Below are 16,577 nucleotides of genomic sequence, written 5' to 3'. Positions count from 1 at the left end.
TATTGTGATCGTCAAAGTATAAGCAAGTTTGCATGGAGTAAATGCCTCTGTCAAGATGTTTCTATGAAGTCGATATAGAATCACTCCTGCACTGCTGAGACCATGGACCTACATGCTGAGAACGAGAGGTATTGTAATGTCGGTAGCAAAATTTATTTCCAAACTGAAAATTGTATGAAGAGTTGATCTTAAACTGACATAATAAAGCATGGGTGGATCCATATTTTTTTCAAAATGGGGGACATTTTCATTCAAAAAAATTAACAAGCCCCCCCCCCCCCCACCCCTCCAAAAAACCAGATCTTCACTCCCAATTAATGTAATGGTGATTTATGTCAGGAACATTTTGAAAACCAAGAATAAAAAAGGATCCTTACTTGCGCATGCAGATCATATATTCCCCTAACAAACATTGGCTCTCGAAGGGGGGGGGGGGGCATGGGCCAGAAGTGCATCTACCTGAATTCGCCACTGCAAAAGAATAATGAAAAGGAATAACGTGATGGTTGTCTATAGCTACCCTTTTAAAGTAAAACCATATTTTCTCGACAATTATCATGGGGAACTCTAGATGTAAATAAAATTTTAGATATTTGATTGATTTTATTTATATTTTTTTGTTTCACTTTCCACCAAAATACATACATCTTGAACAAATAAGAACATAATGACAATTGCATTCACTGTTTAAAAAACATGACAGCATAATTGAATTTAGTAACGTGAATATGAGGAACCTATTAAAAAACATAGCTTGTAATCATAGGTTCCCGGAAAAAAATAGTGATTAAAAATTCTTAACGCAATGAAGATAGATCAAAACGAAGAAACAAAAATACATTAAAGTGGTTTTGATTTGAAACAAACAAGATAATTATGACACAACGTAATTGTGGTATATTAAAACCATTGAATCAAATGAAATACAGCGGTCACTATATGGATGGAGACTGGCTATGATGTATTAAAGGCATATTAAGTGCAACGATTCTATTTCGTTTTATAGATTATTTTGCCCCAAAAATATTTGACATATATTCCTTACTTGCATGAGTAAAACAAACTTGACACCAGCTAGGGTAATTTCCCGTAATTCTGTAAAATATATATTCTTTATTATCTGCTGGAAAATGGGAACTCTTTAATCCAACTCTGTGGAAAAGGGTTGCAAGAGGTTTCGTGTATTATACGCAAGGGGTGGATACGGAGAAGGGGGGACTTGAGGTAAACTATTTTGTAGCCTATATAATTATGTTCAGCACATCGCTTACGCATTTTAGTAAATCATATCGTTTAGAAATTATTCATTGATATTTTGCTGTGAATGATTGAGGTTCTTGACAGGGTCACACAAAGATCACGACTAATAATCATTAACTCTGTTTGTACGAGGTCATGTTCAAAGTACGAGATAATTATGAGACTTCGATATTGTTCCATAAAAATTGCATGCAATATAATATAGATATAAATACCGGCAATACCGTGCGCAGTTAACACGATCTACTTTCAATCTATTTCAAACATGAAGTTGGCCATTTTGGGCGCTACAGGCCGGACAGGACAAAGCCTTATTCTTCAAGCCATCAAGGCTGGTCACCAGGTCGTTGCCGTGGTCAGAGATCCTGAGAAACTACGTGATATCGAGCAGAATGTCGACGACTTCAGTTTGAAGGTAAGACCGTCCCATTTCCGACATTTCCTATTCTCTCATTCTTCACACCTTTCTCTCTCTCTCCCATCCCTCTTGTCTATGTCTCCCTCCTTCTATATCTCACCCTATCCCCCTTACCCCTCTTTCTATCCCCTTTTCATGCGAAATCGCTTCCGAATCTACTACTTCAAGTATTGTCGCTCAAAAATTATTTTGTCGACGACGTCAACATCATTTAGTCAACAGTAATATTTTAAATTACATGGATGGACGTCTGAACATTTTTATCATTCATTGTCAAACATATTTTAAGAGACAATTTTTTTGAGGGCGGCTAAATTGGCTACCGATAGCATCTCGAAATGGGTTTTACTTGGCTTAATATAGCTGCGAATACACATGATTAAGCGTTTAAGCTTCTGATATACGTGATTTAATTAAAATGTAAAGCAAAGTATCTGTCAAGACAGATAGGGTTTCTGACATCATTCATGATTTCCATATTGCTGGAACATGACTGGGCCCGCTAATTTATGACCACCTCCTCACTTCTATTGATTATTTATGATATAAATGACGAATTGCCCATTACATACTAGACTGAATTATTATTACTATTGTGAACATAGTCCGTATAGATAACTAATGTGCTAAAATTGTGATAATATTGCTCGATCGATTGAAGTGTTGACGCAATGCAAACATTGTTATTAGCATCATCATTACATCAGTACATTGGCGACGGAAGCCAAAAAATTTAGGAGGGGACAACCCCAAAAAAAATTTGACAAGCAACAAAAAAAAAGGTTCTCAACCTACAAATATAGGACGGACCGTCCCCCCCCCTCCTCAAATTTTTTTGGGGACACGTCCCCCCCGCTTCCGCCGCCTATGCATCAGTATCATCACCATGTGCATCGTTACATAATCGTATGGAGAAACACAAGTTCGAGGTTAAAGTTATGTTTAGGTTTTCTTATGATTGGTGGTATACACAAGCTACATTTTGTGTTGAAAGCCATTTAAATGCGAAAGAGTCAATAGTGCTGATTATGGCGCAGTCACATTTTCCCTACGGCGGTCGTACAGCGAGCCCCTGGGGCCCGTTGCAGAAAGAGTTGCAATCAATCGCAACTCTAAAAATCATGGGCAAGTCCCGAATGCGCGTTGTTGATTGGTCGAAAATCAAATTGCGCGTGATTTTTAGAGTTGCGATTGATTGCAACTCTTTCTGCAACGGGCCCTGTGTTCAAACATTTGTTTGTAGGTGGTTTGAATAGAAATGAATAAAACGTTTGTTGTTGTTTTTTCGAGTCGCTGTACGGGAAACCATTTGACTGCAGCATTGCTCCCGACTACCTGACTACTATCTTACCTGAGTGAAGGAGAGGGTGGGGTAGAATCCTCCCCCTTTTTGTGTTGTCAGAAAACAAATTCATGGGGGCCGTTTCATAAAGCTGTTCGTAAGATAAGAGCGACTTTAAGAACGACTGGTGAACCCTTCTTACGCGCTAAACCATCGTCAATGTATATACCATTTACCACAAGAAAGGATCACAGTCGTTCTTAAAGTCGCTCTTAACTTACGAACAGCTTTATGAAACACCCACCTTGTTTCCCAACTGGAATCAATGTCAATATTACGAAAGGGTAAAAGCCATTTATTTCTTTTGTTCAACCGCCAATACTTTTTGAAAATATGAATTTTAAATATCTATCCCTCTCTCTTTCACCCTCTCCCTCTCTCTCTCTCTCTCTCTATCGCTCTCTACAAATAACAATAACTTTTTTTTATCTTGCAAGCTCCTGACAAGCTTACAGATTGTCAAGAACGAATACCGATATGAAATTCTATTCGAAACAATCCTATTGAGTGTATCTAACCTATGCACCTCTTTTATTATGTGGAATAGAACACATCGAAATGATCACTGCATTCGGAATCAAAATTGGATGGGAATCATTAATTTTATAAAAAAAAAGGACCGCTAACAAGGGGAGTGGTGTATTGAGCAATAAGATAGCATTGTTGCTTAATGCTTCATGAAACGACTTAGATTTGTCACGAATTGCATTTATTTGTTGACTGCACAGGTGTTACTAGGTAATTCATGTAATTAGGAGAAAATTGCCCGTTGTCTAAACGGGCTTATTGACAACTGAAAACAAAGTCCAGGGTGTGAACTGAACATAGCTACATACCGAGGGACAGCGCAGATGAAAGGGGGGGGATACGGTTTCTTTCGGTAATTTCAAATGAAAATCATTTGGGGCACTTGCACGACTAGGAAAGGAACAGAAAAGAAGAACACAAGAAAGAACAAAAGGGGACAATATGATAGCATATTTTTAAAGATCATGTCAAAATTAGCTATCAATTTAGAAAATTAATAATAAAAAAAATCTCCCCCCCCCCTCTCTCTCTCTCTTTCACTCTCTCCCTGTGCAGTCAATACTGTGAAACAAAAAATGTTCACTATCCTCGCTCGCTCTCCTCGCTTACTCACGACTTTAAAAAAATGTTACCCAGTTTAATTCCCCACAAAGTTTTATCTCATTACGCCACTGGTCGTGATAGTCAACCTAGAATGTTTACTGATATTTGCCATGTGGTGTTATTCCTAGTTTCCTTTAACTTATTAAAAGGTGTTGCATATCAATTTAGAACAATCAGTTAATTTGAAATTTCGAAGTATTTCACGAATCTGACCTTCTTTTCTCTTACACGTCATTTTTTTTCTTTTACAAGAAGAATTCGGTAATATCCATAATTATGTAGGACATCCATCTCATTCTTCTCAGGCCGGTTCTTATGTCTTATTCTATATTTTTATACATGTGTGTATGATGTGTCTCCCTTGTTGACAGAATTTAATAAATATGAATTCATATAATGATATGCAAAACAATAAGTGGGTATATGGCATCACCTTGCTCATAACATATTCATGAAAACATGCATGTGACTTTTAACCGAATTATACACAATTTTGAAATGTCATTAAACTTTCTCATTCCTTGTCCAATTTTGATGAAATGTTTAGTCAGTTTTTTGGATCTGTTGAAATCATATTATATTTGTTTCAGTCAAGTTGGTCCTTATTGTCAAATTTGTTTTTAGAAAATGGAATATTGTATAGTTCAAACAAAAAAACAAAAGAAATAGTGAGGGGCATCATTGACTGTCTTATTTGCATGTCACTGAGTTGTGCATATCACTGTTTTGTGAAAAATAAACGAAACTTAAAATGTCATAACTTTCTTATTTTACATCCGATTTCGATGAAATTTTCAGCGGTATGCTAGTTTGATTTTTCTATATTTATTCAAATTAACATTTTCTAGGGTGGACTTGACCTTCAAGTATTGATACGTGTTCGATTAATCGAGCATTTTGCTTTTGTCTTCTGTCATCCATCTCTACTACAGATTGTAAAGGGTGATATATATTCGTCTGATAGTCTTCAACCAATCTTCGATGGTTGCGATGCAGTCCTGTCTGGTCTTGGTGGCCAGACCTTATTCTCTACAGTCACGCTCTACTCAAGATCTTGCAAAGCAATCGTGGAAGCCATGAGACATGCCAACGTGAAAAGATTCGTCGTAATCACATCTTGGTATACGCAAGGTATGTTAGGAGAGTGTAGGCCCTTTAGTTTAAGTCCAGGGACCAGCTGTGGACTATGAGGTCCCGGGTTCGAATCCCATTGCGAAATGCGTTTATTGGCTATATTGCCTTACACACGACCAGGAAAGTCTGTTATATTTTTTGTTGTTTAAAGTGCAATAGACAAGTGACGTGTTTTAGAGTGGAAAAAATATGTGATTTGATATGACGTGAATTATTGTTGACTTTTATTTGACATAACTTGACTGAACGTTTTTTTTTCAGTTGACTTGAATTGACTCGACTTGATTGAGCTCTTGAATTAATATATTTCAATTGATTTAACTTGGTTCAATTTGAATGAGTTGATCTCACTTGATTTAATTTGATCTGAATGGATTAGATTACGTCCGACTGGACTTCATTGATTTAATTGGACTCTACTTAATTTTTACAATAAGTCACGTGACCTGAATTGACTTGGATTGATTTGATCTGCTTTGATTTTTACTCGCTTGCATTCCTCATAGTCGACCCTAAAGACGATCCCGGGTTCGTAGCCCGTTGGGTGATCAGACCTATGCTCAAGAAGGTCTTGAGTGATATGCTCATTATGGAAACATATCTGGAGACAGAATGCCAAGATATCGACTACACTGCTGTGAGACCCGCTCAGCTCAATAGCAAACAGAGCACAGGTACTATTTACATCTCCTTTTCTTCCCCCTCTTTTTTTTCATTATCTTGATTATCGTCATTATGTATTTAAAACAGACAAATAAAGTAAGAATTTTGAGATGCAAAACGATGATTTTTATGACCAATTCACAAAACATGTTTTTTTAGTGGTTAAAGAAAACAAATTCTCTGCGATGAAATGATGATTACTTGTTTTGGGTCGTTTTGGAGGTCCATGAATGAGTATGGTTTCCACCTTGTCATGTCAACCCCCCCGCACCCTCCGGTAAAAAGATCTATTAGTTATGCTGTATAATGTATTTGAATTAACTGGAGTTCATGTTTCTCTTTCCATTGAAAACACATTCCTCGCTCTTTCTCCCATTTTCTTCTCACTTCTCACCCTTTTCTGACCCCCCTCAAAAAATAATGATAAATAAATAGATAAATCTTAATTATTTATTAAATAAATAGAAATAAGTGAGTAAATAAATAAGTAAATAAGTAACTAGAAATAAGTAAATAAATGAATAAATAAAACAAATAAAGAAAAAAATATTTAAAAAATCGATACAATGAAAAATAACTTTTATTCCACAGGTCAACCATTCGTCGTAGAAGAACGTCAGTTCGTGAATGCATCTACATCCATACCTCGAGCTGATGTAGCAAGGTTCATGTTACAATGTCTGGACGAGGACAAGTATTACAAGAAATTTCTTGCCATTGGTGTAAAATAATAATAATGGTTGTTAGGAGAACCCGAGGTGACATATGTTTGTTTATTCTTTATAACACGACCTGTAGGGCCTATATATTAAGGAGTAATGTGGTCATTACTTTAACAATTGTTATTATATCTTCAGTGTAAGATACTTGAGAAATGAAATATAATGTAGTATAATGGATTGCATTATGTCCTATAAAGTTTTTGTAAACTTCAAAGTTAATACTTGTATTATAATGTTTGTAAATGTATGGTATTGAATTGAAATAGATCCAAAATATTTTTGCGAATTGTATTCATATCATAAACAAACATATATTTTATTTCTATTCATGTTCATTCTCATTTGGCGAAGGAAAAGTTGAAAGTATTTTATTTTACAAATTACTTTTTATAATGCAGATTTAGGTATGCCAGGTTTATGTACTTTTCGATTCTGCTCTAAGATTTTTGTTAACGTTAAGGTTATGAAACGAAGTGTTGGAAATCTGGTTTTAAAATTTTTCATTGTTCTACAATATTTGTGGACATGTTTAAAATGTCACAAAAATCTGTCCCAAGACTTTTTTTCTTCAAAAATGACAGTAGACTTGACAAATTTTAAGTCACTGCATGCAGCAGGGATGATAGTCCCTATCTTAATTCAAAGGTGTTAAAAAGGGAAGGAGATGTAAGAAAGATGTATTGTCAAAAAAGATGGTCTTATTTGTATATTAGCAAATAAGTGCATACTGATTTACTCATATATCCACTTATCGTCTCGACCTCTGTTTAAGTTGGTGCAAAGTCAGTCTACTGTCATTTTAAAGGGATAGTCCGGGCTGAAAACATATCTAAATAATCAGAGTAAAATTCAGAGCAAAATGCTGAAAATTTCATCAGAATCGGATAACAAATAACAAAGTTATTGAATTTTAATATTTTGTGAAAACAGTATTATGCACATCTTCATGAATATTCAATAAGTGAGCTAATGATGATGTCACATCCCCACTTTCCTTTTATGTTATTACATGAAATCATAAATGTTTCATTTTTGCTAACATGTGTAAATGATGTGTCTCCATTATGATGAAATAAGTTGTGGCCATAAATAACTAATGCACTTAATCATTTGTCAATCCAATTGTGTCATAAAGATATGCCTAGAACTGTTTCACCGGAATAATACAAATTTTTAAAATTCAATAACTGTGTTATTTGCAATCCAATTTTGATCAATTTTTCAGCATTTTGCTCTGTGAATTTTACTCTATTTATTGAAAAATAAATATTTCCAGCCTGGACCACCCCTTTAAGGAGAATATGTCAAATAGTACTGAGAAATGGTAGCTTTATCACTTGTATATTTGTATTCTCTAGAGAGTAATAGGGATAACTTAATCTTTAAATTTGCCAAGACAAAGGAATCACAAAGATAACATTTGTATTTTCTACAAAAAGATGATTTTATTGTATATGAGTAGCATACCACTTCTCTATAATAACAGATTTTGGCATCCCTCTTGATAACAAACATTACTTATATATAAATGGCAAAACTCATCTCTCCAAAAACATATCAAGGTACAAGATATAAATAACATAATACGAAACAATACTAAAAAATAATCTAATTGAACATGTTTGAATACATATAAAGACAACTGCGTATGACCCTTGTTATCCCAGAAGCCTTGCAAGAAAATTTGGTTATAACCCATAGAACACAATTTAACTTCCATCCAATACACATTTCCCATGATTTCTGCCTGATTTATCTTGGGTGTAGGGCTCCACGGATAACAAGGACTGAATGTGATCAAGAAGACTCAAATTTATTGTTTTGAATGATACATTTCTAGAAATGAAATAAGGACAGACAATATCCAATTTACTGTAAAATTCATTGATACAGCTTTGGGTGTAACAGAGGTAATAGTTCACTACAAGTTAATGAAATAGTATTGGTACTGATATTTTGCTAAGAAAGCATGAATGCTTGCAAGCAAGCAACCAGAATACCAACGGCTGAAGGTCCTTTCCGAAGGACCTGGTACTGAGGTTTAATGCCTTCTTAAAAGGGCACTAGCGCACCAAGTGGGAATCGAAACTGGGTAATCGGAATACGAATCCCCCGACTGAGCTATTGCGTAAGAAGGCTTTTGATTTGTTGTGGAACCATGATATAAAAAAACCATCACTTTATTTTGTGAAAAGGGAGCATTCGGGAAGGAAGACAGATTAATTTATTTTGTGCAACACATTTGACAAAATATTTCGTCATCCAGTAAAATAAAAAGATTGCTTAATGCTTTACAGTGGTGCCATGGTATGTTATTAAGGACCCCATGGAGCAACAGTGGTAGTTTGTTAATACCACTGAAATGGGCCATCCTCCATATTATTATATCTGAACATGTATATATTTTGATTTATACTTTTCCAGTTATGGACAATTATCGTAAATATGTTTAGTATTAAAGGTATCCATTTCTAATGTCCAAAAGATTTGTAGCAGTGATATTTCTTTCTTATCAATATCAATGCCAGTAAAAGAGGCAAAGTACTATTCATATTGTATTGTTGATTTCTGTGATAACTAGAAAATATTAGACAATTTGAAGACATTCCATCACCCCCCCCCTAAAAATGTAAACTATAAATGGACTACAAATTAATTTCATTGGAGGATGAAGAGGTAAGGTTTTTTGTTTTTACAGTAGGCCATACTCCATATGAAACCAATTAAATCATATTTTTATTTTACCTGCATTATTGCTGCAGAACAAGATATAATAATAATAATAATAATAATAGGCATTTATATAGCGCCATCTATCTAGAAGTATTCTATTCCGAGGCGCGTTGTTATTATCATTATTACCCCGGCTTTAGCTTGAGCTGCCTCTCAGCGCTCATGCATTCAAGGAATTAATCCTGCCGGGTACCCATTCACCTCACCTGGGTCGAGTGCAGCACAGTGTGGATAAATTTCTTGCTGAAGGAAATTACGCCATGGCTGGGATTCGAACCCACGACCCTCTGTTTCAAAGTCAGAAGACCTATCCACTGGGCCACAACGCTCCACATGATATCAGATTTCTAAATCATGCTCATCCTTGACAACTATTATGCAATGTCCATTTTTGTAATCATACAGGTACTTTAAAGAGGTCTTCGCTTTCCATTTACTTTTGTTTTAGGTGGTATATTCAGTTTCAAATTAATACTGAAATTGGTGGCTCTGAATGAATGGCCCTAAAGCACTTTTTTGTGGTGGTGCAATATATTTTTGTTTGCTTCTACAAATTCAATCCAAACAAATATAATTTCTTGGCGATTGATATAGCAATAAAGGGCAAATATATTGACAGTGTGGGTACTTTTTCAACTGTAAATGTATTACTGTATTATAGAAAAGCTTATAAGTGATTTGGGGGTTTGCATGCAGAGTGACCACAGATGTAAACACTGCCTGATAAACATTTTGTTTGAAAAATAGTGTTGGTATTGGTGGTGAATTTTTACCTGATTGCTCAGAAAGCATGAATGCTTGTCAGCTAGTAACCAGAGGACCTGGCATCCTCTCCGAAGGACCTGGCACTGAGGATTAATGCCCTACCACAGGGTACCAGCGCATCAAGTGGGAATCGAACCCAGGTCACCGGAATACAAATCCTCCGCTCGAACGACTGAGCTATCACTCCTACTCTGTGTTTAAAACTATACAAAATTTCAAAGTAATGGTATTTATTTTGCACAACCTTAATCTGCCACTTCTCTTGAGTTGCAATTCATGTATATCAAATTCCTCTTCTTAAATCATTGGTAGAGTTGGGGGAGTTATCAGAATTTCCAGTACCTGGGGTGGATTTGTCCTTTACAAACATATATCTTGTGCAAGGGCCAATTATGAGCAGTGAGGTAGTAAAATTTGTTAACAAAGTAACCACATTAAAATAATGCTGCAATAGTGAAGAAGATACATACATATAAAACGAATACTGAAACAAAACCTGTATCGGAATTACAACTAGGAGTCAGGATGACTTAGAGTCATGTTTAGTGTTGACTCACACATGGTATTCAACATGCGATCTCATTGATTACTTTGACCAATGTGGTGATGCATTTTATATTGCATACAACTACGAGGTTAAGTGCAATATTTAGTCACAATTAATCTTTGTGAAATACCCTCTGAAAACATACCCTATTGTGTATACTTAGGCCACCGCACACCTTACGACCCGACTGGTCTGTGACTGGCTTGCGACTGGGTGAGGGGAGATGTGACGTCACAGACTGGTCAGAGACAAGTCGCAAGGAAAATCGGAAGGATTTGACATGTCGAATCCTTATGACTGGATCGTAAGCTCAATCCAACTTTCAGCCAATCAGACAGCAGAGTTGCACGACGCGTATATGATAAGCAACGCGCATACGCAGTAGTAAGCACACTTTCTCAGTTGCTATGGCAAAAAGCAAAAGGCGCATGCATGAGTCGCAGATCCGATCGCAAGGTGTGCGGTGTCGAGGCTTATGACCACCTTGCGATCCATCTCCCCTCTCTCAGTCGCAGACCAGTTGGGTCGTAAGGTGTGCGGTGGCCTTGATAAGTTGAAATGCACATGGGAAGTTAATTAATCATTTGAAATTCAATGATAGCAAAGGAATCATGGTGCCATGTGAAATTGATCTATTAATGACAGGGGAAGGTACTTTCAATTGTAAATCAACAAGACTCAGTAATTAAACAGTGTGGCCAACTATATTGGCAATGGTTACAACATGGCTGATACTGCTATGTCAGGCAAACATTGAACATGGTGATATACCTCATGATGCCACCAACTGTTGCCAATTTGGTCACACTCTGCAATGAGGGGCATTAGAACCAAGCACAATTACATAGGCGTATCAACCAATCAAGCATAATTATGTAACGATACATATTAAAAAACAATTTTCATCGTGGTGATTTTGATAAACATCAGCAATTGAGTGTGAAACACATCTCTCTGTTTTAACATTATATAAAAGCGTAATGTTGTGCCCCATTAATGCTATCGGAGCTCATTATTGCGTAGATGCTCCTGCCAACACCTCAAAATACATTCTGATGAGCTTTTGCAATCAGGGCCAATAAATAATCATATGTCCAATTTTAGGCATAAAATGTCAATTACAATTACATAATATTCTGGAATGAAAAGGCCTAAAGGCAATTTATCCAATTCAGCTCCAATTTGTAAGAATTTGTCACTACACATTTTATGGTAGTTTTGTTATTTTAGCTGAATCAGAACAGTTGTCATGATTATATTCTTGCAATACAAAATTAAAATTTTCATGATTAATTTCATTTCAAATATACATTCTGAAATATTGTGAATTGTCTCTCAAGTAAATGGTGATAAAAGTCCCCAAATATTCAGTTCATGCAGTTGTACCCTTCTGCTAATGCATTCCTGATTTGAAAAGGAATGCAGGATTAAGTCGTTACCACAAGTAACATCCACACATAATTTGGGTAGAAAATATCCATGATCATTTACCAACGAATCCTCTGAAATATCTACAATTAAAAAGTGTTCGACTTTCTTTGTTCATGATTAGTTTAAAAGATAATGATTTCTTACTGAACTGGTAAAGAATTCGTTAAAATATTTAATCATTGATAATTTTCCTTTCCATAATTTGGGAAGTGCCACAATACTCGTATCACATTTATCATAATATATTTGAACATTACTACTTTCTTAAATTAACACATATTTTTTACAAGAATCAATTACAATCTGAAATGAAGTATGCATAGATGATAAAGATAAGCTCGTAAGCTTGATGTCACAAGAAAAAAACAGAACGAACTACAGATATTCATATTTACACAACTAAAGATTAATAAATAAAACTTTGGCATTCATAAGTCACTTATACCGCTTAGCGCTTGTGACAAATCAGATGAAAGAAAGAGAGAGGAGGAAAAAGAGTAAGAGAGATGGAGAGAAAATGAGTACATAGATTTTAAAAAATGAGCAGTAAGTCTCTGGCAATATATACCCGTTATGGCCATGCACATCGACAACATAACATCAAAACAAAACACTGTGTGTAAAAACAAACGTAATATATCAAAATTGCACTAGGATATCTTAAAAGGCTAAAATATACAAGGTAAAAGTTTAAAATGTCCTTTTTTATTATAACTTTAGCATCTTCATCCAAACTTCAGAGCTCTATTCTCATACATGTAGATATTGACAAACTTCTCTTGAGAGGGCAAAAAAAAGGTGTAGAATTATTTAGTCTTGTATGTATTTTAACTCTGCAACTGCACGTCATTAGATAGACTTTGAATTGGTCAAATATTTTCTACCCCGGAAATGTCAAATATCATACTAACCAAAAGTTGAATTTTGAAAAATATTCTGAAATGATAAAATGACAATATGTCCATAGCCCCCAAAGATTTCTGATAACTTGAATTAACATCTAAATAGACCAGTTCGTAGTTACTTCATGGGCAATTTTGGTCAAATGACCTTTCATTCCTTTCATCATGATAGGCAGATTTCAAAGCAAGATATTACATAAGCTTGCCTTACATAGCAGGATGAAGAAATTGAATAGACCAGGTGACTAGAATAGCACACCAATGAACACTTAATGAAGGTATTTGTTGCATTCCTACTTTGAATGCATATCTTAGCATGTTGCACAATGTACTTGACAAACTGTGAAATACCAGTCGTTCGTGGAAGCATTGTTGTTTTTTGTGGATGTAAATGAAAACGACAATTCAAAAGAATATATGAATAATCAAGACATCAAAGTTGGTGCTTATCTCATTAGATTTTAAAGCACCATGTCACTTTAGTGCAAATGACCTTCTTCTGATCATGCGTAGAATCTTTTGATCATGCGCAGAAAGGAACTACGAACTGGCTTATTGTATGGCTGGGGATGGTGATTTCAAGTAGAGATTGCAAAACAATGACCCCATCAATTACAAGTTATTTTAGAAATATCCATGAATGGAGCAAATAAATAATTTTCCAAAGGGTAACGAGTTTGAGAATATCTATACAAAATAGAGCTATGAAATTCTTTAGAAAGAGCCTAAATTATTTTTGAAAGACCTACATTCAACCCATTCACTCATTCATTCACACATCGCTATGATAATCAGGAACCTGTTGTAAACCTATCCCTCCAAAAGAAACCCTTTTACTTCCCAGCATTATTACTAATTCAAGGGGAAATTCTGAATGAGCTGTTATTTTGTGTCATGCTTTTGTGTGTGATCCTGTCACATTATTGTCTCATCATGTCACATATATTATTGCTTTAAAGATTTAGTACATTAGAGCGCCTCACAGGCAGCACTTGTATTTTCAGCGCTTTGTATCTTCTGGAAAAAGTGCTATATAAATCCAATTCTTATTCTTATTATTATTATTAAATAATATTATTATTATTATTAAATAATAGTGTTTTACCCCTGGTTACCACTTCAGGTATAAAACTGCTCTACCAGTGCACCCTGCATAACATAACATGTTATTATTACCCTTCTCCAATCTAAATGATGAGTGCCGAGCTAGCAGAAAGTTTAATTAAAATTTGTTTAGCATGACTCAGCCATGGAACAGACCCTAACCACCCCATGAGGCGAGCGCCTGCACTGAGCCACCATTTTTATTGTATGATCTTGATTTCATAATTCATTCTAAATTGTAAATGAATGAATTGACAAATAAATTAATAAAAATAAAATACAGAGTAAATAATTTTCAAAATTATGCCCTTTCCTGTGGTTGATTTTGTTAGGCAGTCTCTGAAATACACACACTTTGTGTAAAAATCCAGATACTTGACTATAGATCAAGAAAATCTCCCACTGTAAACATTTGGAGGTATAAAATAGAATCTCAGCCCTGAAAATCAACGCCCCTCCCCCCCCCCCCACACACACACCATTCACATGCACACTTCCACAACTCTTATCATCAAACATAATTCAGACACACTCTCACACATACCTACTTATTAAATACAATTTAGCATATCAAAATAAATCTATTTTCTGGACATATAGCCGGTCCAAATTCACAACGATGGTTTTAACTACAACATGGTATAAAACCATGAACCATGCAGATTTTGTACAAATAATAACACTTATTCCATCGCGTACATGTATTTCAAGAAAAGTCCAATTATGAGCATGTTTTGGGTAAAGGGCGCTAAATTCATGATTGAATAAAGCGCAATACTAAGAGAAATCTGCTTAGTCCATGCATTTGTACCATGGTACAGGTGAAACCAGCTTAATGAATTTGGGCCAAAGACACATTAACAAGAGACCAAGGCATGAGGGCGGACATGCAGCACAGGAGTTAGGAACAATCCAAACCTTCAGGGTGCCAATTTGGTTACAGAGTTGAGCTTTCTAATTCATCTGTAAACCAACTCAATTATATATCTATTATCTTCAGATATTTTATTTGCTAGGGATGTGAATAAAAAATTGGTGAGTAATATTCAAAGAATGAATATTCAATTATTGATGAACCAAAATCATTAACACAACATTGAGATTTGCAGAAAGGAAGGTTTGGTTTCCCTCCAAACAGTTCCACCTCAGAGCCCCCCCCCCCCCCCCCGATCTTCCCCCTAGTGCTGCATGTCCGACCCCACCCTTGTCCCATCATTGCTATGGGAAGTAACTGTTGAGTTGCCGTGACCCGGGTAACGTGTGAGAACGCCATATTGTGTTATCGTTGTCGTCCTCCGTCGGACTGACTCTGTTGAGGATCGAAGGGGGCGGTGGACTCCGCCAGATCTCATCGATGTCTATCCTGTTCTCCTCCTGCACAGCGGCTAAGACACCATTCGCTCTCTGTCTCCCATCTGTACCATCTAGGACAAAATCATTTTTAGAAAGAGAAACGATACACAAAAATTCACTGGTTATATCATTTCAAGGTAATCCATTAGGTGCAGATTTAAAGATGTGATTTTTAGCAATTCTACCTCCCCCCCAAAAAAAAATCAAATTACTTCCTGAAATTGCACTTTCTCTAGTACCTTAAAATGTACACTGATGAACACATAAACATTTGGATGTCATTTTCCAGTAGAACTTGCTCATAAAAGCAAAATTGGGGTCATAATGTAGAAAGTAGCTTAAATAATAGTGTTCCTAGAGATTGGGTTATCCAATATAATTAAAGTAATTTCATAGGCCAATATTCACAAGAGTTACTGTAAAAATATGAACCAGTTTGAAATCTTAGATCACTTCATAAGTATTTATATAATTATAATGTACCTGTTGTTGAGACAAAGTTTTATGGTGAATCACCGTGAATGGGGGTTTGCGCATGCAGCGCCGGAACTCTGAAATAGTATTCCACACAATTTAAGTTGATACAATTTGGCAATTTAAAACGGTATTGAAAACATATTTGTTTAACTAATAATAATATCATCATAGCATTACCAGCAGATTTCCCTCATTTTTTTTCTTCCTTCTTTTTCCTAACGCGCATTGAGACCTTTGAAAGGTATAATGCGCTATACAAAAGCTGTTCTATTATTACTATACTTATATCAAACCAATATTTAAAGTCTGTGTATTATTTTCCTCTAGTCCTACAAATTGTTCGTTTTCAATTTTTGTCAGATATTTGGAAACAGTATATCATAAAAATAGGTGTTAGAGAGATGTTTTTGACAAAGTTTACAATCAAAATGCTTCAATTATTAAAGTTGAGTCCTCAATTTTTTTTGAAATATCAAATATCTTTCTCCTTTTGGCATAAAACCACCTATAACATGTGGTTAAGATTTCAGGATACATTGCTGGTATTTAGCTTTCTGATATGTTAACATTGTGTATAAAGTTGAAAGAAGGGCGA

The 16,577-nt window shown here is 35.4% G+C and overlaps 1 protein-coding gene across 1 annotated transcript; it reads left to right on the top strand.

The window, feature by feature from the left end:
- Window positions 1-1,525: 1,525 nt before the first annotated feature.
- On the top strand, window positions 1,526-6,804 carry LOC121412904 (flavin reductase (NADPH)-like). Its single transcript, XM_041605667.1, has 4 exons — window positions 1,526-1,675; window positions 5,084-5,282; window positions 5,792-5,959; window positions 6,540-6,804. The coding sequence occupies exons 1-4, from the start codon at window positions 1,526-1,528 to the stop codon at window positions 6,677-6,679; spliced, it is 657 nt and encodes a 218-aa protein (XP_041461601.1). The 3' UTR covers window positions 6,680-6,804.
- The last annotated feature ends 9,773 nt before the right edge of the window (window positions 6,805-16,577 follow it).

This window comes from Lytechinus variegatus, chromosome 4 (genome assembly GCF_018143015.1).
Source record: "Lytechinus variegatus isolate NC3 chromosome 4, Lvar_3.0, whole genome shotgun sequence".
Taxonomy (NCBI): Eukaryota; Metazoa; Echinodermata; class Echinoidea; order Temnopleuroida; family Toxopneustidae; genus Lytechinus; species Lytechinus variegatus.
This window is presented reverse-complemented; position numbering and strand designations above follow the sequence as displayed.

What these genes read in the sequence shown, in the direction of transcription:
- LOC121412904 (XM_041605667.1), top strand. Translation starts at nt 1,526, where the DNA reads ATGAAGTTGGCCATTTTGGGCGCTACAGGCCGGACAGGACAAAGCCTT. An exon ending in CACATCTTGGTATACGCAAG is followed by an intron (nt 5,283 to 5,791) that starts GTATGTTAGGAG and finishes CATTCCTCATAG; the next exon opens with TCGACCCTAAAGACGATCCC. An exon ending in CAATAGCAAACAGAGCACAG is followed by an intron (nt 5,960 to 6,539) that starts GTACTATTTACA and finishes TTTATTCCACAG; the next exon opens with GTCAACCATTCGTCGTAGAA.